The sequence below is a fragment of the Phaseolus vulgaris genome, chromosome 7 (genome assembly GCF_000499845.2).
Source record: "Phaseolus vulgaris cultivar G19833 chromosome 7, P. vulgaris v2.0, whole genome shotgun sequence".
Classification (NCBI taxonomy): Eukaryota; Viridiplantae; Streptophyta; class Magnoliopsida; order Fabales; family Fabaceae; genus Phaseolus; species Phaseolus vulgaris.
In genome coordinates, this window is record NC_023753.2 from 7,453,482 (window position 1) to 7,476,689 (window position 23,208).

The 23,208-nt window shown below is 29.4% G+C and overlaps 1 protein-coding gene across 4 annotated transcripts; it reads right to left on the reverse strand.

Annotated features, from left to right (window-relative positions):
• Positions 1-8,570: 8,570 nt before the first annotated feature.
• Positions 8,571-15,774, reverse strand: LOC137828284 (ABC transporter C family member 10-like). Of its 4 annotated transcripts, none has more exons than XM_068634778.1 (12): positions 15,396-15,774; positions 13,030-15,117; positions 12,543-12,863; positions 12,376-12,462; positions 11,646-12,233; positions 11,393-11,557; positions 10,558-10,852; positions 10,198-10,412; positions 9,797-10,102; positions 9,401-9,464; positions 9,075-9,314; positions 8,571-8,859 (listed from the first exon to the last, which is right to left on the reverse strand). In XM_068634778.1, the coding sequence occupies exons 2-12, from the start codon at positions 15,070-15,072 to the stop codon at positions 8,747-8,749; spliced, it is 4,437 nt and encodes a 1,478-aa protein (XP_068490879.1). In that variant the 5' UTR covers positions 15,073-15,117; positions 15,396-15,774; the 3' UTR covers positions 8,571-8,746. The 4 variants fall into 4 exon arrangements, with proteins under 4 accessions (XP_068490879.1, XP_068490880.1, XP_068490882.1 ...); XM_068634779.1 differs by having other exon boundaries at positions 15,432-15,711; XM_068634781.1 differs by having other exon boundaries at positions 15,320-15,435.
• Positions 15,775-23,208: the final 7,434 nt, after the last annotated feature.

Genomic DNA, 23,208 nt, shown 5'->3' on the forward strand with positions numbered 1-23,208 from the left:
ACGCATTCCCCCCAAAATTTAATGGGAAGATTGCCTTGAAACCGTAATGACCGAGCAACATTCAGAATATGCCGATGCTTGCGTTCGACGCGTCCATTTTGTTGCGGGGTCCCGACACAGGAAGTCTGGTGAAGGATACCTTGTTGAATGAAATATTGTTTTAGACACATGAATTTGGTTCCATTGTCAGAGCGAACCATTTTAACACATTTGTTGTATTGCCTCTCAACGAGTGTGAATTTTTTTTTCAAAGTCACTGATACCTCTGTTTTTTCTTTTAACAAATAGATCCAAACTGCCCATGAACAATCATCCACAATTGTCAAAAAATATGAAGCACCACAGGATGAAGGAGTTTTATAAGGACCCCATAAGTCACAATGAATTAAATCAAAAATATTCAAAGCTTGATGCGCACTTAAGAAAAACTTATCTCTCGTTTGTTTCGTTTTTCACAAACTTCACAAACTTTATTCAACTCATCACGAGTACATTTCCCACTTATATCAGGAAGCATTTGCACAATCTTAAATGACGGATGTCCTAATCTTTGGTGCCAAAGTGCTAGTTGATTTTCCATCTTGACATGACATGCTTGAGTCTTCCGTACCCCACGATACCAATAAAGCCCATCTTTCCGTTCACCTGCTCCAATCAGCGTCCTCGAAGTGCGGTCCTGTATTATACACAATTTATCAGTGAATGTTACAACACAATTTTCTTCATCCGTCAATTGAGGTACTGAAAGTAAATTGCATTTTAATTTAGGAACATAAAGGACATTTTTCAATTCAAGTCCTTCTTCAAGAGTCACTGTTCCCTGTTCGCAAGCTAGAACACGTTCACCATCGGGTAACCCTACGGGGCACCCTTGTATAGTTTCCTTTTCACTCAAATTTTCCAGTGACCCGGTCATATGGTTTGATGCCCCACTGTCAATAATCCACAAATCCCAAATGCTCTTACCAGTCATTTTTCTCTGATTCATTTGATTTTTGTTTGCTGATCATATCAACCAGTACCTTCCATTGTTCATTGGTCAGACCTGCCATCTCAAGTTTCTTGTCGTCATTGTTGGCTTGACTGTTGCTTCCACTAGCGTGTGCCACATTTGCACGTGTCGGGTTACCTTTGTTTCGCATCCCTTGGCGTCCCCTGCTGTTCCATTTTCCTTCACTTTTTGGTCTGTCACCCCACCATTCGGGATATCCGATCAATTGGAAGCATCCCTTCATGTCGTGACCATTTTTACCGCAATGACTGCACGTCATTAATTTTTCCACCATATCTCCACGCCCTTTTTCTTTGTAGCTGGCCTGCATCGCGAGACCCACGACCAACCCCCTTTCTTCCGTTGATTTGGCCATCATTCTCACTCTTTCTTCTTGTACCAACATAGCATATACGCGGTTCAGAGACAACAATGGGTCTGAGGCCAGAATGTTTGATCTTACTGTCCCGTAGCTTGCGTCATCCAACCCCATAAGGAGTTGATGAACCTTCTCCTCCTCCCTTCGTTTTTCCAACTGAGCACCAATCCCACACTTGCATCCACCACACGTACAAGATGGAATTTTGTCACTGTTAGCAAGCTCATCCCAAAGGACCTTCAATTTTCCAAAGTAAGTTGCCACCACCATTCCCTCCTGCTTGCATCTTGACAAGTCCGACCTTAGTTGTTGAATTCTAGGTCCATTCACGACCGAGAATCTTTCTTTAATGTCTTCCCACAAGTTATGTGCAGTCTCAGCATATGCTACTGTGGATCGTAAGCTTGGTTCAATGGTGTTTAGAATCCAAGAGACAATCATGGACTGCACGGTCCACCAATCTTCAAGGTCGGGTGCCTCATCCTCTGGTTGGATATGTGTTCCATCAATGAAGCCCCATTTTCTCCGGGCACAAAGCGAGATCTTTACTGTTCTTGCCCATTCGTCGTAATTTTCTCCACTTGCGTGATTATGTTTCCGGGATTGTCACTCGCATTGAGATCATATGGCGAGTAGGTCTTCTTAGCACCTCCTCCTTCGTGCTCTGCTTTGTTGGCATTATTCTTTTCTGGTGCATGGTTGTGCACCGTTGCCTTTGCTTTGTGTTTGTCGGGTATCAGAGTTTTGTGCTCTGATACCATGAAAGAATATTTTTTGTTTTATTCAATCTGTCTTTCATCTATAGCAATGATACATATATATAACCATAGCATTAGAACCGTACAGATTCTTTTTCTAACATAACATCTGTAATTAAGACTAATTATAGACCCATTAATAGTGATTATATTCCTATAATTAAGTCTAATTATAAACTCATTAATAGTGATTATATTCTTGTAATTAAGTCTAATAATGATTTTGTCCGGTAATATCTACACTACAATGATCTTAATTTGAGAGCAAAACGACATCTATCATATATATTCAAAATAAATTTATGATTATAAATATAATATTATGCAATATGAATATTATGAAAAATGAAATAGAAGATGATATTATCTAATTTAGTGTACATAAATTATTTATCTATTTCATTCTTAATAATATTTTTAAATTACAGTAAAAAATTAAAATTAAAAATTAATTACTTTTAGATATGAATATAATTATAATGAGCTTTTTATTATAACTTAATTTTAATATAATATATAATAACCACTACACCAAAAAACAAAATTAGCTGCAAAAGAAAGTGAAAGTGATGTTATGAACGCTAAATAGTGTCCACTAAACTTTCATTATTAAAAAAAATAAAAATAAAGCGTGGGTAAGCATGGTTTATATGGAAATAAACGAAAAAAATTGAGTGGGTCGAACGGTTCCAATTGAAACTATAAATAATAAATAATAATAAAAATTTAAAATTTGGTAGGTTAAACCCCACACAAACATAATATATATATTAAAAAAATTAAATTTAAATATGCAATAAAATTATGAAAGTTAAGCCCACACTTTTAAAAATTTAAAATTGTGTGGTCACTCTGTTGACTAAGTCCACGCTTCTTTGAGTAAACAGTATAAAATATAATTTTGTGTGAGCAACATGTAGGTTAAGTCCACGCTTGTTTAAAAATTATGTGGTCAATATGTAGGTTAAACCCACCTTCTTTAAATAAACAATATAAAATATAATTTTGTGTGGGGAGCATCACTTGTGTCCCGCACCACTATTTTTATGTTGAGCATATTAGCTTCCAAATTTTAATGATAACTACACTTTGACATCCATTTGTTATAGTTAGTGTCCCTTTTTTACTCATATTAATAAGCATTTTTTTTTATAGATAACTAATATATTTAATTATTTTACTTTTAAATGATAGATAAAATTACATAAAAGTGAAAACAGACATGCATGTGGTTCTGCTAGTTTATGTATAAAGAGCATTAAAAGTTAGTACATTAAGACCTAATGAGACACACGCACTTACAACTTCTTGAAGAGATGGTGTGGGTCCTAAGCAGCACATTCATAAAGTGTGTTTGGCTCATGTTAAAAGAAGACAACGTGCTTAAAACAGAGCTTCAAATAAGTGCAGTTATAAAGCTGAGGCAGAGTAAACTGCATTAAAAAAATAAGTATTTTTTGTATTAAGATTATAATTTTCTTATTTTATTGAAACTTATAATATAAAGAAAAATTGTGTCTTAAGTCCATTTATTTTTAATATGCTTATCAACATAGAAATTTAGAGATTTTTTTTTTATCTGAAATTAAAGTTACATGTATAGAGTAAAAAGGGAGAAGTAAAGACAAAGATTCTATCACTGTATTTGTTAATCTCTTATGTCTTTCTTTATATGGAATGAAGACAGAGAATATGAGCACTTTACACAGTCCACTGCAGAAGATTTTGGAAGAGTGAAGCAAATTATTTTTCAATCAGAATTAAGTTACAAGAGATTATATAATACCTATGTTTTTATAATTTTTTATTTACATGTTTAAAAGTTGATCTAATTATTATAATTAAATGTTTTTTTATTTTTGAGAACCAAAGTTTTTTAAAATTTAAATTTAATTTTTTACTATATAATAATATTAACATGTTCAAAAAAAACTTGTAATACTCAAAAGTGTGGAATCGTTGTCCTTTTATTTTCTTAGTCCCTTCTCCAATGAATGACTGTGATATATAAACTCAGTTGGTGACTTTCAAATGGAATACAAAGTGTGTTTGAGAGAGACTCTGCAAGAAAAAGGTTAATGGAATAAGGACATAAAATAAACTCATATCATTTTAACATTGTGTTGTCTCACTCACTGCCTTACCTTGTGGTAGTGCTTTATATCCACAAAAGCCACACTCAAAATACTTTTATGGTATAATTTGTACCTTAAATTGTTTTTTTTTTTTTTTAATATGAGACTGTTCTGTACAATCCACATATAACACAAACTAAAATTAGCAAATAAAAATAAAAGAGTATGTTAGTAATCAAATTACATGATAAAATATAAAATAATATCAACATGTTTATTTTGTTTGATTATTTATCTACTTTATTTGTAAATAGATAAGGAAAAGATAAAAAAAACTATAATAAACACTTTAATTTAAATTTAGACAACAAAACTTTTATATTATGTATTTGAATCCTATATCCAGTCCAACAATGTTTTAGGGAATTTTTTTTCACCTAATATTTATAAATATGAAAAAATACTTTTGTACGCAACAATTTGAGAATATTTTTTTGGTATATTTTTTTTTGTTGCATAATTTTTAAATTACTTTTCACTTTCAAATTTTATAATCTGAAAGTTAATTTTTGTATAAAAAACTTTCAAATAACTTTTATCTTGTGTAATCTATTTTTTTTAACTATCTAGACATATTTTTTTGCATAAAAAAGAAAGCTTTTGAATTGCACAGTTGAAAGATTATTTTTTGACTTTTGGATTGTACTATAAAAAAAAGTGAAGCTTTTACTATACTGGAGCTTCGTGATGTATATTGGTTAACCACTTTAAAAACAAAACGTTCTAAATGAAAGTAACAAAATAAATAGAAAATCAAAGAAAATATATCAAGATAAGATTAAAATTAAGAACAGAAACATACTTCGCATAAGTAGAAAAGGCACCACAGTGATAACAAATGAAGCCCAAGAAGAAAGGATAACAGAGAAAAAATGAAAAGAAAAGAGTGAAGCTTTTACTATACTGTGTAAGCTTGATGCGCATTAATTAACCACTCTAAAAACAAAACTTTCTAAATGAAAATAACCAAATAGATGCGAGGAAAAAAATATATCAAGATTAAAAGTAAGAGATGTATTATTGTTTATTATTGTTCATTGTTATCTATTTCATTTCTTTTCTCTTGTTATTTGTTTGATTATTGAGTATAATTTTTGTTATTTGTTTGATTATTGAACATAATTTGTGTTGTGATTTGAGACTCTTGTAATTTAATTTTGATCATAATGAAGCTTGATTGATTGTTTGTGTCGGAGGTTTTTTACTTCTCACGTTAAGAAGGTTTTTCACGTTAAAACTTGTCTGTTTTCTTTCAATGTATTTTTTTATTGTCATTATTTGTTATTGTTCCTTACAGATTCTTACAAGTTAGAGAAATTATTATCCACTACTTATTATTATTGAGTTATTATTTTACTTTATTAAATTTTCCAACAATTTTTACTATACACAGTATGTGTAGCTTAATGCACATAGGATAACCACTCCAAAAACAAAACGTTCTAAATGAAAAAAAAAATAGATGCAAAGAGAAAAGGCAGTTTCTTCCTGCACCCCTACGTTTTTCTTCCTGCACCCCCACAATGTAATGCAAAGACAAAAATATCCCTATTATTTTTTTAAAATTTCCAAAATACACATAAGACCCACACTACTCTTTCTTCTTCCGGACAATGCAATTCGGTAATTTTACAGAATAGGAAATCCACATTTATTTTTTTGCATTCCGGATTGGTGAATCCGGTAATCTTCTGGATTGGTGAATCCGGTAATCTTCCGGATTCACCAATCCGGTAATCTTCCGGATCCATCAATCCATAACAAAAATTAGACTTCCGGATTCAACAATCTGGAAATCAACAAGTTGCTTCGAAACACCCCTTTATTTGAAAAAAAACACGAATCACTTTCGAATTGATGAATCCGTAGCACACTCTCGGATTGATGAATCCGTAGCACACTCTCGGATTGATGAATCCGGTAACCTAAAAAACTCTAGTTTTTTAAAATAAAAGGTGAAGGTCAGTTTTGGAATTTACAAAATTGTGGGGGTGTAGGAAGAAAAACGTAGGGGTGCAGGAAGAAGAAGCCAATAGAAAACTAAGTCTCTATATATGAAAAAAGACAGAAAAAGAAAAGCGGGCCTTTCTAAAAGAAGCCCACAAACAAAAGCAGCAGAAATAAAAACTAAAACCCAACAATAAACAGAAGACAGAGGACAGGTGAATTTTTTTTTTTTTAAAAATGACCTTCAATGTTTTTTTCTTTTAAAATTCTAAATAAAAAAAAATTATAAATTATTTTCTTTTCTACTTAAATAAAAATATAAAATAAGCAAAATAATTTAGAATAATTTAGTTTAACTGTGCCATGAAGAAAGAAAAAGCCCAATGTTATAAGATAATCAAGGAAATTATACTCAAATATGTGAGGACATTTTGACGCATTCTTTTCTTTTATTTTCTCCTTCTATCTTTTCTTTTCAAATTTTTCACCTTATATATCTATGTGCTCTTCGTTTTCTTAAATTCTTATCTCCACATATAATTTTTTCTACAATTAAATTATACCATTTACACTAAGTTCATTTTGACTTCATAGTCTTTATATTTTTTATAATTTCTGTTTGTGATCAAATTAACCTTTTAAATTTATATATGATTACATTTATTGATGAATAAATTATCGAGTTTTCAACAAATTTTAAGTTCTACTTGAATTCCTAATACAATTTCAACAATGAGAGTCATTTTGAACTATTTATTTAAATAATGAATATGTTAAGTTTATGAAATTACATAGTGTTAGGATATTTTGTTAAATGGAATGAATGTTCAGATTTAAATTGATTATAAATTTAAATTGTTAAATTTATTTGTGCATATGAGTATTGAATAGTCAAAAATGGTTTTTACAAGGATATATGCATGTGTAAGTTTGAAAATAAATTTGAGATAAGTGTAAAGATTCAGTAGAAGAGTTTGATTTCATTAACATCTTTGAACTATTGGTGAGATTCAATGATGAATTATTACGTTTTAATATAAATATTTGTCTGAAAATGTTCAAATTTAGAAATATATGTTATAACATGTAATTTAGACTTTGTGAGTTCTAGTTGAAATGTTTAAACTAGGTCATTTGGATTTAAAAAAAATTTGAAAAAAATGTACATTTATAGATTGTGCATAATTTGTTCATGGAATTTGAATTCGATCAACAGATTTGTTAAATTCGCTTAAAGAAATTTGTTTTAAGTTTCATTTTCAAACTGATTTGTTTAAGAAATGTAATTTCCGCTTAACATGTTTAACAAAAACTAAAAGAAATTTATAAGTTTATTTTATTTAAATAAATTTGATATTTATGGATTTAATAGAATTATGGGTATATATTTTGCATGTTTCTCTTTAATTAGTGAAATTTATAATTTGCTAAAATTGATTAATTTTTATGAAAAAGTATGATTTAAATGAGGTATGATATGATAGATTATATTTCAATTTGAATAGTTAAATATGAGGTTATATGATGATAGTGTCATTTATTCAAAGTATTAGAAGTATTAATTATAGAAGTAAATAACTTGAAGGAAATATCTCTTACTTCAACAATGATATAACTCACATATTATTAAAATTATTATTATTATTATTATTATTATTATTATTATTATCAGTTAAAATCATTTATGAACACAGTCCACTACAATATAAACAGATATTTAATTTTAACACGATAAAGAACTTTCAATTTTTTTAAAATTAGAATAAAATGATTAAAAATAAACGAAAACTAAAAACTAGTTTTGGTTTTAAAATTTTGATTTCATTATTTATTCACTCTAGTTATACTATTTTTTTTATACTTAAAAATAATCCATCTTATCCTTACATATGCAATTTTAATCTATTTTAATTATATATATTACTTGTTAATCTCATTTTAGTTTTTATTGTTTAAACTCATAAAAGCTAGAAAAGATGAAAAACATTATATGTAGACTAAAAGTGATGTTTTTTAGTATTGGACTAGAAGATGAATTTTTTAAACTACAAAGAATAAATTTTTTTGTTTAAATGCTTACAAGTAAAAATCAAATTAAACATACCTTAAAAGATTGAGTTAGATGAACTTGACTTATTTATTTTTATGAACTAAAATTACACAATTGACTCATCGGACTATAAGTTGTGGGTAAATTAAGTTAGTTCATGAGTTGGTTTATCTAATTTAATAAAACAAAAATTAAAAAAATACACAAATATAAGAAGAATATAAAAAAATGCAACATACCAACAACACACAGAATAAGAAAATATAGATATAAAGAAAATTTTGAAACCAAAAAGGAGAAAAAAAAAGTCTAGAAAGATAAGAAAAAGTTGATAAGTTAACTCACTTCAACCTATTCATTATGTGTCACTTTTTAATTTGCTTAGTTCATAAACCTGGTTGTAATAAATTGACTCATATCATAGACAACAACTCTCTTTAACACCTATAAACACAATAGATGCATTAGAAGAAAATATTTCTAGCTTTAGTGTGATTCTGCAGACTGCAAATGAGACCAGTATTCCTTCACAAGCTGTCCAAACAGTGATTCTTCTCTCTTCATCAACTTCATTGGCTCGTCATATTCCACCAATTCTCCTGAAAAAACAGTCACACAATTTTCTTTTTCTTAGAGTAAGATCAAATGTTTTATTACTTTTTTATGCTATTAGAAGTGCAAATGTGAAATCAACACTCATTCAATAGAACTATCTCATTTCATTTGCAACTTACAAAATCGATTATTATAAAATAAGGTTTATATGCTTTGAGATCAAACATTAATAAGGTCTATGGATTAGTATGCAACATACCTTCATGGATGGCTACAACCTTAGTGCAGTCCATCACAGTTGGTATTCTGTGGGCTACCGTGATTACAGTACAATCTGCAAACTCTCCCTTGATTGTTTTCTGTAGAATCAAATCAGTTGCATTATCAATTGATGCAGTTGCTTCATCAAGCACTAGTATCCGACTTCTCCTCAAAAGGGCACGCCCCAAACAGAATAATTGTCGTTGTCCCATGCTCCAATTTGCTCCAGCTTCAACAACTGCATAAAATTTCATCACTACCAATTACTTAATCAAGCAAGACTTGATTTCTGTAAGGTTGTTTCAACAAAGCTTAAAAATGTACCCGAAGAGTCCAGCCCCTCTTCTTTCTCTTCAACAACTTCTCTCAATTGACATTTCCCAAGAACCTTCACATGCAAGCAACAACTAGTCCACTTCAGCAAATCAAAGAAAAGATAAACTACCAGAAAATCTCTGTTTTGATCAACTTTTTCATGTCAGGAAAGAAATAAGAAGAAAGGATCTAGTTCTTGTATAAACTAAAATCAGTTTATGAACTTAATTTTGATATAAGTTATCTCATTGAACTTCTCAAAAAACTAAAGTGCATATTATATAAGTTGATTTTAACTTTTGAAACTCAATTTTTCTTATTTCTTCTGCTACAGAGGCTTCTGAAAAAATTTTCCCAAACAGACTTAATGTACATGTTGAAAACTATGATATTATTAGCTGTTACCTCCCATATCTCTTGATCAGAGTGGTGAGATAAGGGGTCCAAATTGTATCTGAGAGTTCCATTGAAAAGAGTAGGATCCTGAGGTATGATACCAAAGCGTGACCTCAAGTCATGAAGTCCAATAGAAGAAATGTCTATGCCATCAACTACTATTTTTCCACCAGCTGGCTCTACCAGACGGAATAAGGCACCTATAAGAGTAGACTTTCCACTGCCTGTTCTGCCAACAACACCAATCTTGTGCCCTCCTTCAAATGTGCATGTGATCCCTCGTAGTACTAGTGGTGAATCAGGCTGGTACCTTATCTGTTTGGTATCATCAAACAAATCATGTGTCTAAGTGATAAAGTCCCACCTAAGTTTCAAAATAAGTAACTTGCAGCAAGTTCACTTTATTATACCTTCAAATCATGAAATTCTACTTTTCCCTCAGCTGGCCAATTAGTAGGTGGACGATTTCCCTCTATCACCTCTGGGGCCTCACTTGGTATATGCATGTATTGATTTAGCCTCTCTACTGATATGATTTGATTTGCTAGAGTGCATTGGTTTTGAATTGAAAACACTAGGGAAGAGTTCAATGAAAGGCCATATGAGAGAGCCATGCCAATAAACCCTGAATAACGTCACATGTGGAGAAGAAAATACATGCACAAGAGAGAATGTTAGATTTTGACAAGTAAATAACATATAATGTGTAAGGTATTAGAGAACACATAAAGTGACATTAATTTCAAAGATAGAAAAAAGTGAAGGGTCACCAGAGTTGAAAGTCCCAGGTGGAAGTACCACCATGCAAAGTGCTGCAGATGCAAAAACCACTGCACTGATTGTTTCTAACCTCAGCATCAACCATTCATTTGCTGCATAGGTATGAAAGTAAGGACTTGCATTCACATCAATTAGATCAAGATTCTTCGCAAAAAAACGATCCTCCTCCTCAAAAGCCCTTATTGTCACAACTCCAGCAATAGATTCAGCAAGATGATTAGCCACAAAAGATTTTGTCGTGCCATTCATCCGCATCAATTCTTTTGCAGTGGCATAGTAGTATCTCTACAAAATAAGATTCTTAGCAGACTATGTTTCCAGCAAACAATATTTTGTATTGAAATTAAACACAGTTATGCATACAAAAGCTTGAATAATATTTTAATTCCATGAATATGATCTCTCATTCAATTTTAGATTGAGCAAAGTTTAGATTCTTACCATTTTTTGTTGCTTTTTAGTTAAGAAAATTAAAATATTTTAAATAAAGACAATTACATTAATTTTGGATATATGATTCAATTAAGTAATATATTTATTATTTTATTGAATAATAAAATTACACAAAATATAATTTTATAACTTGTTTTTACCTTTTAGGGTATTATAAATAATATTTGTTTTTTGTGTATAAAGTATTATTTAAATAAGGTAATCACACATTGTATTTCTTATAAATTATGCATTTACCTTCATTTATAATATAATATAGAATAAAAAGTATATGTATTTGATAATATATGATTCATTTCAAATGTAAGTATTACATGGTTAAATATAGATACCAAATCTAAAAATAAATAAATCAAAGAATCTGTGTAATACCTGCAAGCTAAATGCTATGAAAAGCATTGGTACAGAGATAAACAAGACTTGCCAAGTAATGGCTGCTATAACTGCAAGATTTGAATAAGAAGTTGCAGTAGCTCCAACAGCAAAAATAAGGCCAAATGGGACATCGAGATCCACAGTGCTTAGATCCGAGGAGACCTGAACAAGGAGATAAAGTTAACAATATTAACATTTTCATTGCATTTCACAGTAAAGGAAGAAAAAAAAAACTATTTGATAAGCTTACCCTACTAAGAATTCTTCCCAAAGGTGTGGAGTCATAAAAGGACATAGGTGCATGAAAAAGGGAGTCTAGTAGCTGTAAAAATAAAGATTTTGATGTTCGAATACTCATAGCAACTACAACAAGACTTCTGATGAACAAGAAACATGCAGAAATAAAACCAATCAACAAGTACACGGCAATCAATTGCAATGTGCTGACATAAGGGTTGTCAACACTGGAAGCCATCCATAAGTTCTGAAATATCTGGCCAACTGTAAAAATAAGGTGAGAAATAGAAGCCACAGTGAAGTATATATATCCTTTGTTCTGAGTCAGATACTGCAAGTGAGGTTTGAACCCTTTGTTTCCTTTCTCCCTCTCTTCTTTCTTTATTAATTGGTTGCCTTGTGATGTTTCACACTGGTTCTCCATGTGTATTTTACTAATCTCTGTAACAGTATTTGAATGTCTATTAGAAGAAGTGACATCAACTAGTTTGTCAGAACCAGCGGTCTCCTTGTGAGCATTAACAAGGTCCTGAAATTCTTGGCTTGAGCTCAGCAGATGATGATAAGGAGCAGCTTGTATGATTTCCCCATTGGACATCAACTGTAAGTAATCATCTTGTCATCATTCAAAACTTTGAAGAAACAAAAAATAAAACTTCTGAAACAACAAATCTAAAGTGATTAATTAGAAGGAAAAAAATGAAAAAGACATGATCAAGGTCTTTTAAGATTAAGAAATTTACCAAAACAGAATCAAAGGCAGGAAGAAAATCAACTTGATGAGTCACAAGTAAGACTGTCTTCCCTGAAAGTCCTTCCATGATGTAATCCTGTGAAGTTTCAAAACCATCTATCAATAAAAAGCAAACATAAATAAAGTATCTCAAGAAATGGTGTTTTTTTCCATTACATTGAACAAATTTGTAGCAGTGTGTGCATCAACAGCACTGCATGGATCATCCAAGAGATAAATATCAGCATTCTGATAAAGAGCGCGAGCAAGTTGAATTCGCTGCTTCTGACCTCCACTCAGGTTGACCCCTCTCTCCCCTATTTCAGTGAGATCACCGTTTGGAAACAACTCAAGGTCCTTCATCAGTGAAGACCTATGAAGTGTTTCTTGATATTTTTCAGCATCCATGGCTGCTCCAAACAGTATATTCTCACGTATTGTACCTGTTTGTATCCATGCTGTTTGAGAAACATAAGCAAATTTCCCATGTACTTCAATCTGTAATTCGAAAAAGAAAATCAGATATCTAACAGTACAATAATACCATTTATACTGAAGTGGAGATAGGAATAAAATGTCCTTAAATGTTATTTGCTAAAAACCATTTAAGCTATCACAAGTTATTGCAGTGTTTTCTATAAGCATACAAGAGGTTAAAACTTACAGTTCCACGAGTAATAGGAACTTCTCTGAGAATTGCTGCTAAAAGGGTTGATTTTCCTGAGCCAACTTCTCCACAGATTGCTACTTTTTTCCCTGGTCTAACCTCCAAATTTATGTTTCTCAGTGTTGATTTTGACATGTTATCTTCCCATGAAAAGTTAGCCGAATTGATCAAAATTGAGCCCCTCGTATTGTCACTAAAACCTCTCCTAGCATTATCACTTTGCAGTTCAGGTGCCTCAAGAAATTTTATAATCCTTGCAAATGCAACTTTTGCTTGAATGACCACTCCAATTACATCAGGAATTGTTCTAATAGGATCTTGAACAAGGCGTAAAGTTGCTACAAAAGTGAAAACATTATTTGCATGCAAAGGAACATTAAGCAAGTAACATGCCCCAAAGGAAGCAGCAGAGACCAAAACAGGTGAGGCCCAAAAGAGAAAGTTGCTATATGACCTTCTTAATTGCACCACAGACAACCTTTCGAGTTCCACATCCCTCAACTTTTCAATTGCATTTCTAAAATTGGTTTCCCACGCATATAACTTCAAAACCTTCATGTTCACAAGAGCCTCGGAAGTGGTCTTCAATCTCTCATCTTGTGCCACCATAAGTTTTCTCTGAAACTTATGCTGCAACTTAGCAAGTGGAGTATTGCAGAGCACAGTTAGAACTATCACCGCCAATGAAGCAAATGTTGCCAGCCCAACAGCACGGAAAAGCACAACCAATGCAATACATAGTTGGACGCTTGTTGTCCACGTCTGGTGAAACCAATAGGGAAACTCTCCAATTCTATTAGCATCCACATTCACATAGTTCATTATCTCACCACCAGAGTGCGTCAATCTTGCAGCATTGGACAACCTTAGTTGCTTTTTATAAATTGCTGCAATGAGCAATGATCTAACTTTAATACCAATGAGTCTAGTGCGGAAGTACCACTGCCTTTGTGATAAGGATTCTATGATCTTTGTGAAGACCAGTGATATGGCCAACACATAGCCTTCATATTTGAAACTCGCATGACCCTCAGCAACCAATATAAAAGAATTCAAAAGCAAAGGGCCAGAAGAGAGAGTGATTACCTTTAGCAAAGCAAATAATCCTGATATCAAAATCTCCTTCCAGTAGCACATAATTATTGTCGTCAAAACTGATGGCTGTGATGACGGTTCTTTCTGTTTCTGTCTGTTCAATTGGTCTAGAAACAGAAAATAACAACTTTCTGCTTGATCTGCTTCGCTCAACTTTGGAATATCCTCTTCCTGAAGTGTTTTCTCCTTACCCCTTTTCATCAATGGATTCATCCACCAAAATGTCATCCTACTGAAAAGTCCAGCTTTTGAAAATAGTGTGTCATAACTAACAGAGTCAACTTTAATGGTCTCTTCTTTTAAAGGGGTATATAGACTTCCATTATATTCTCTCTCAGTGTCTCTGTACTTAGATTCCTTGTAAATGCATAATAGCAAAAAAATTATCCCTGGAAAAGATAAAACATCTAGAACTACTTTCAGGGATAGTTTTCTGCTATTAATTGAATAAAACAAGGATAAAACACAGAGAATGCCGGAAACCAAGAAGATTACAATAGAAAACATAAATAACCATGCTCTTGGAAGTTGTTTCAGCCGAAGACTTATTGTAAAAGCCACCAGCAACCATGTGAATCCCTGAATGAATTCTAGCATCCACCAATGAAGAGGAAAAGCATTTTGTGTTTTCCTCAGATTCTCCTCTAAAAGCCAAATGCCTGAGCACAAATGTATCAGCCCCAGAGAGCCATTGGCTAAGGCAGACACTAGCTGCAATTTGGAATAATTGTGCACTCTGATTAGACCCTGGGATGGTTTCTCTGATGACTTCTTGAGCATTGTAAATAAGATCATGATCAACAACAACACATCAATGCAAATGAATAGCAAATGGTTGATACACGAGGATGGATCTTTCAGAAACTCAAACTCATAAATGCATGGATTCCCTCCTGGCTCTGAAGAACCAGATTCCCCACAAAACATGCTGCAAAACTTCTCCATTTTATTTGCCTTCTAGTTGCTGCTCAAAGCCTCACTCTCCTTGTTCTGTAACATCAACAGGCAAAAAAAAAAACAGAAAAAGGAGATCATCAACAAGTTTTTGTGACTAAAACACACTCGAAAAACCACGAAAATGTAAGCCTGTAAAGGGTTTAATCATAGCATGTTTTGGGTTTGCTTAGCTGAATACCCCTTTCTTTTCAAACTATTATGAGTACGAAATAATATAATTAATTTGGAAAAGCACATTTGCATATGCAGGTAAGAGTAGAGATCAACTTCAACGACGAGAGGTATATATGATTATGGCATGCAGAGCTCACACTGAAAGGGCAACGCGTGTTTACAGGAACACTAACTTGTGAGATGGTCCTCGAAATGCATGCAAGGTTACAAAAGAAACGTAATCATTATTGTGACCGAATAATTGTGATCCCGTGGAAGTTGCCGACTCACACAAAAGCATTCCCTTCAGAGAGAAAAAGGCGGAAAGCGAAGAATCATGTGTAAGATTGAAGAACGAAGTGTGTGCCTGAATAAAGAAAAGCAGCAAAAGAAGCTTTAACCAAGTGTGGTCCTTCACTCCTTCTATATATTATAGCTGAATCACGCAGAAAAGTATAACATGCATACATGCATGTTGATGAAAGGGAATAGTAATAGTATTATAGACGGAAGATAGACGCAAATAGTGCATACACTGCCATTATTTGGAGTGAAGCCAGATTAAAAAGAAGAAGCATTTAAGAATAGAAGGATAATGCATTAATAGTGCAGAAGCGTGTGTGGGAAAACAAGAAGAGATAGGCAAAGCACGAAATGACAGGTTTTCGGGTGGTACAAAGAATCTTTGCATTTACAGAACAAATTCATTTCCCTTTTTCACTGTTTTACTTGTCTGCATTTGTGTTGTTCCCAGAAACAACGTATGTGAGACAAGGATGTTGTTTTAATCTGGGACCATCACTGTAATTTTTCTACACTCCCATTTGCCAAATCACTGTGAGAAGGAAAGAATCAAAATTGTATTATAAAAATAAATATAAACACAATTTTAAACTAAAATAATAATATTAGACAAAATGGAAGTGTACAAAATTATAAAAAAAATTTAAAAAATGTGTATAATACGATTATATAATAGAGTCTATATGTTAACAAAACTGCTAAAATTAAAAGTAGAAATAGTTATTTATTAAAATATGGACTTATGTGATGAGGTACAGAAATTTTGAATGACTATAAATTGATATTTTTAACTAGGTCATTGCCAGTTAATATTTTCAAAATAATTATTACAGTTTTATTTTTAATAAATTTTTTAAGTTGATAATTATAAGGAGAAAGTATTTTTAATATCTACTTCCAGATTAGATTACGTAGACTATTGAGTTAGCCAACAAGAAATATTATGAAGATTATTATTATTATTTTTATTGCTGTTATTGAGAGTTGTGGTGGGGCTTTCTTCCATTTTAGGTGTAGGTTGGTAACGGTGGCTAAAAGAAGGGAAATGCTTTTCCATCAGCATAAAAAGGACCAGACCACCGAGTTCATCATTCAATCGGTTACGTGATAATAATTTAAGCTATAAAAGAAATTATTCCAAAATAAATTAATTTGTAAAAGTTTTTTATTTTCTATAAATTTTAGAAAAATCTAAAAATAATATTTGAGTTGTATCTGATTGAGACAACTTAATCTTATAGACACCAGACATCTTAAGTATCGTGTTAGACATTTTTTTCCTTGTAGTTAGTTTTGTAGTGAAAATGTTAATAAAACCAAATTAAAATTTCCACTTATCTTCTTCCCTCCTAGTCAATAAAAATCAAATTAATTTTTTCTCTTTTTTTAAATTTCTCTAAGACTTTGAAAAACTCAATTTTATACCAATTAATAATCATAAATAATTAAAAAAATAGGTTGATATAATGGAGTTGAATGTTACATTTTTGTATTTTAGGCATGTCATATTAAATGTAATTTTTTGTCGGCAGCTTTCTCCGCTTAAAATTGATCCTTCAATAATTTAATTTGATCATTTTGTGAGAATATATATATAGGTGCTTTAAATTTTTATTTTGTTCATTTAAAATTAATTTAGAATATTTTGCCTTCTAATTAATTTAAAATTAACTTATCTGTGACTTGATTTAATTTGTAGTAGGCTGGTTATTGGATTTTCAATTTACATTTTTGTTTTCATAGAAATTAACAAAAAAAAAACTGCGACATTAAAATTAATTTAAAAGTATAAATGCTATAACATATTATAAATCAATTGGTACAAGTTAATTTAATATATTTTATATTTAATTCTTAAACAAAATCCCACATAATATTTTTTGGATGTCTCGTTTCTTAAAACTTATTTTTTAATATAAAATAATAAGTCATGTAAAAAAGAAAATAAGTGATAAAGAGTGAATTTTAAACTAACTCAAAATTGACTTATTTATACTATTCAAACAATAGATTGTAATTTTGCAATAAGATTGCAGAAATTAAATATATATATATATATATATATATATGCAGAAATTAAATATATATATATATATTAAAATTAATAATTTCTTAATGTGTATTATTTTAAAATTCGTTCTTGCAATTCGACCAATTACGATAAAGGCCAAAAGGATCCAAATTAGGGTTTAGGGTTTTAAACTCTCACTTGTAACTATCATACGACAATTTTACTATTACTTATTTCAAATCATAAATTTTGATATTTTCTTATGCGGCACTTCTCCTTTTCAATACGTGTGTATATCGTTTTGGTAAGGTAGTGATGGAGCCCTCAAGATAATATTCATATTTGCTATTTACATTGATGCTATATTATTGTCTCCTTCTCATTTCCATATAAATTTTAAGCCTAAGAGAAGACAAAAGAAGTTAAGACATGCTCATTCTTTAAATAAATGTTCCAATGTTTTTCCGTGTTATGGTGAAAGAGAACCACTGATGCCATTGTGTATTCACACTATGAACATCAAATGTGAAAATTGATAGTGATGTACATTGATAATATAGATCAAAAATTCGACAATGATAGAGATAAAATCAATTTATAATATTTAAGTGGGAAAAAATTAATCTTATTAAGTTGATTTTGTAAAGATGAGTTAAACTTAAAACTCACAATCCTAATATGAGTCATTAAAAATCTATCATAGTCGATACTTTTTGGTCTATCATTCCATCTATTATCAGGTCTCTTTTGATTCTCATGTTCGATGTTCTCAACAAAGAGACGTGTTAAGTTATTGCATCAAGTAAGAAATATCAATTTACCGTACATAAATAAAGACAAATCTCATCTTATTAAGTCAGTTTAATGATATTGAATTATACTTAAAAATTCAGTACTTTAATATGATATTAGAGTTATTCAAAATTTACCATAATAATAAATGAAAGTAGATCCCTCAAAATCAATTTTATAAGATAATTGAATTAGGTTAAATTTTACTACTTAATACATAGGAAAAAAATACAATAGCAGACCAAAATATTCGGAGCAAGTCATAATAAAGTCACATGGAAACATGTGCCTAATTAGTTGTTGAAATTTGTTTTGGGTTTGTTTGTTTTGTTTCGTTTCTTGTATCCCAATTCATTTCTGTTTTTGTTTCTTATTCATTGGCAATGTTTGTACACTGATGGCAAGATTCAGGATCGGTGCCATTGCCGTCGTTAAATTATTAAACTTTACGAATGTTAACTTTCAAACTTTAGTTGTTGATTTTATGGTATTGTAAAAGAAGAAGAAAACAAAACACACACATATAATCAAATATAAAGATAATTGAAGTTTCACACTAAATACCCTACTTAGGATTTGATGATAATGAAAAATCAGATCTCTTAATGTGTAAGGAGGTAAGGTGAGGATCATGTTTAACATGAATTTTTTTTTCAAAAAAAAAGAGATAAGGTGAAGATAATATATGATGATTATTCTTTAACTCATTATTGGTTGCATGGCTGACCATCAAATTTTAAGTGTGAAGTTATCAATGGTGGTTAAGGGTATTTTTTCTAAGACAGTAGGATAATTTTTCTTCTTTTTAATAAAATAGGATTGATTTTGTAAAAAATTAGAAGTACTGAAAGTCGTATTAATGTAGCATGATTTCTGCTATGTCAAAGTGAAATCGTGTTAAGATGATCCGATTATAATTCTGGATTTGATTAAGATTTATTTTAATTTGTTAAGTGAAATTTTGTCACTCTGGCATGATCCACCTAAACACGACTTTATTGTAAGTCATTTTTTTTAACTTCATACATGTATTAAATAAGAAATGTTAATATATATAAAAAAAAATATTTTTTGTTATATGATAAATTTTATAAGATTAAGAAAGTTTTGTAAAAAAATAAATTTACGTAAGACTGAAATGCGTTAAAAATAAAAGTTGTTCGAATTATAAAGAATGTTGTAGGAGACTGATGATACTAAATTTAAAAAAAATCAATCATTTACTACTAGCTTTTTTTATTGGTATTTTTGAAACATTTTGTACATTTTTATCTTTTTAATTTAAGTTTTAAATTTAGGATTTAGCACCACTTTAATTTTTTAATTAAAAAATAAATCTTTTTTAATTTTATAAAATTTGATAAATTAATACTTTAATTTCTAAACAAATAAAAAATAAAACATTTAAAAAAAATCAATCAAAGTAGTCATGTCACATATAGACACAATTTTCCTAAAAAAATTCTTAATCAAAATCGTACTAAATTAACATGAATTCAACTACAAACTTAAAACCGTATCACTTTACTATGACTTCACTTTAACATGATATAAATTGTGACACATTAACCCGATTTTCTTTAGTTTATATTTTTTTTTTTAAAATCAATTGGATTTCGATAAAAAAAAAAAGGGGAAACATTATTCCACTGTCGTACAAAATGGGGTAGTTAGGTTGGTGTGATGGTATTGTGAGCTGTGAAAAATGGAAATATTATTAGTTGCATGATTTATGATTGGGTTTTTAAAAACTTCATTTTCTGAAACTTTGAGATTAATAGTAACTAAGAAATTTTATATTTGTTTTGTTTTAGGCAAATTTATTGCTTTGATCGAGGCTTTGGGATGGCTATGCTTTTACTCTTTTGCTTTTCACTATTTACTCTATTTTTCTTTTCTCTTTACTTTTTTTAGACTTTAGACTTTGTAAGGTAAAGTAAGAAAGTGAAAAATAAAAAATAAATGAAAATGAAAAAAAATCAAAATTAAAAGAAATAAAAAACAAGAATAGAATATTCTGAGTATAAATTATTTTATCTGATTTTGCATTATTTATATATTTTGGTTTAACTTTATTTATTAATTTTGACTTCATAATTAATTATGAGATTATTTTTAATGTGAGTTATGGTTAAAAAACACAACATGATCAATTATCTTGTGTTATGTTCATGCATTTACCGTTCACATTTGTATGAAAACATGTTTACACCACACATTTTCTTGATTTTCAAACTTTAATCTTCTTTTTATGGATTCAGACCTAACTTTTTTTCTCATTTTTTTTTCAGTCACTTTATTTTCTTAGAATCAAACAATGTGTTAAGAAATTATAATATGAGTAGTAACACATAAAATCATATTTTTCCATTTAACTTTTGACCTAATTTAACTAAATTTAATTACTTATTTAATAAATATGGAGTAAAGATAATACTTACAATAAATACATAAATAGTATTCATATAATAAAATATAAAATATTTTTTATAATAATTATTAGATAAATAGAAAATAATTATTATATATTTATTATGTAATCAATTGAAAGAATTTATATATTAAATACAATGATGATTATCAGGTTCAATAAGATTCATAAACATTTAATTTAATTTCATAAAAATAAATAAACTAAACCTTGAAAAATATAATTAAATTTAGCAAGTTGGCTTACTTCCTAATGTTAATTATAATAATTATACCTTAGATATCATAATATATAGTTGTTGTAACATTCCTTTCAAGGTATTTGTGTTCTCAACCCAATTGTGTTCCATCAAAGATTCAAACTGTCTAATAAAGTTAGTGAAAAAATTTTGTTAGTGCTTACTACACATTTATTTGGTATACAACTTTTACTTATCTCTTTCTGATAAATATGGTTTGAACCACTAAAAAAAATCATTAAAATGAAAATTAATTTTAAAACTAAAATAATTAGTTATTATTTGAATAAAGTAGAAACTATTTTATAAATTAAAAAAATTATTGGTATCTAAATTAATTTTTATCATTAATAAAAATTTATAAAATAGTTTCTAAATTGGTAGTTACCAAGATTTTAGTTATTTACTACTCTATATTTTAAATTAGTCTCTATTAATCTTTTAGAGACCAATTTGTAATCTAAAATATTAATAACTAAAATCTAAATAGCTAATTTAGATACTAATTTAAAAATTATTTTTATAAATTTTTATTAATAATAAAAAACACTTTAGATATTAATAATTTTTTAGTTTTTAAATTAATATCTAATTTAGTTAATATAGTGACTAAAATTTTTTTTTTATTTATTAATTCTGTTGTAGTGAATTGATTAAATACATAAAATATTTTTTTAAACCATATTATTGGTTTGAAATAATTAATTATTTTATTAATCATATTTATTTATATATAACACTGGCTGAATTTTTGTTTATTTTACAAAGTTTGAATTTGTATTTAAAAAGATTGAAATTGCTTCTGATCTTACTAAAATTGGTTTAGCCTCTTGTCTTTGTGTTTTCGTTCTCTAATAAAATATTATATATCTCAATAAGTTGTGAAAATATTTTTTGAATAAGTTTTCCTGCGGAAAAAAAATATTTTTCTGTAAATTAAAATTAATCTATACAATTTTTCTCATATTAACTCCTTCAAAAATCATAATTTTTTATTGATAAATTTTTTATTATAAAAGTATATTCTTTTACAAGTTTTTTATTGAAAATCTTACTTAATCATATTGTTTTCCACTTGTACATGTTTATTTTTACTGAGGAAATAATGTACAACTTTATAATTCTAACAAGTAACTAAACTCATCCTAATTTGTCTTTTTAAGGTAAATAACATAACAACTAACTTATTTAATTCCCTTATAAACTAATTTAATTAAGACAAAAAAATATTTAGTAAAGTAACTCAAAATAATTTACAAACTAATTAAAACAATACAAAAAAATTGACTTTTGATCAACACATCCTTTAATAGTCGGTTCATTTAATATTAAGGAAAAAAATAGAAAGAAAGAAAGCTTTGGGAACAATATTAAAGGAAAAAAAAAACATTGGGAATATAAAGAAAAAGTGGAGGGAGAAAAAAGAAAGTGAAGGCATATACTACACAAAATTCTGTGTTTGACAGAAAAAGGATGCACACTATATGTTGTATTATAATCCTCACACACAGATAAGAGGAAAATATTTTATGAATATTAAATTAGGATAATAATTTTTTTAATTTCAAACTTATTTCCATTGTTAATACTTTAATATTTCAATTATGAACCTATGAACAGAATATCATTTATCAACCTTCTATTATTTAAAATTTTATTTTGTTTAATATTTAATTATATTTATTCTACAAGTTTAAACATATTCATTTGATTTGATTCTATCCTTCAACTACCTTGATAGGAGTTTTAAGAGTATTTTTATTTGAGCATAAACAACCAAATGTTAATGCTATTTGAAAATCAAAAAGGAAGAAAAAGAGAAATTGCTAACTTACAAATATCTTCCTTTTGCAAGAATAATGTGTAGGCTCCAAAAACTAATGTGAATGAATATGTAAAGCTGATTAAGCTTTTTTAAAATCTGTTTATAATAATTTTTTTTTTAAAAAGTGGAGAAATTTGGTGCGTGAAATGAATCTCCCAATGCGCTATGTTATGACTCATAAAGGAGTAACAATTCATAAACTTGATGTGTACTGAGTTACGTACACTTCTTTTAACATTCTTTTGACTATCTTTCTTTCTTTTTCTCTTTTTTTTCCCTCAAAAAAGTGTTTGGACGCAAAAGCAAATGAATTTGGGGAACATAGTATTGTTCTAGTACCATCCCTCTTGGTGCTTTCATGTGTAACACCG

Excerpts from the sequence above, each read along its gene's own strand:
- LOC137828284 (XM_068634778.1), bottom strand. The coding sequence starts at position 15,072 with ATGGAGAAGTTTTGCAGCATGTTTTGTGGGGAATCTGGTTCTTCAGAG. Across the intron at positions 10,853-11,392 it reads TCATAGCATTTAGCTTGCAG|AGATACTACTATGCCACTGC; the intron begins GTATTACACAGA and ends CTTATTTTGTAG. Across the intron at positions 9,315-9,400 it reads AGAGGGGCTGGACTCTTCGG|TTGTTGAAGCTGGAGCAAAT; the intron begins GTACATTTTTAA and ends AATTTTATGCAG.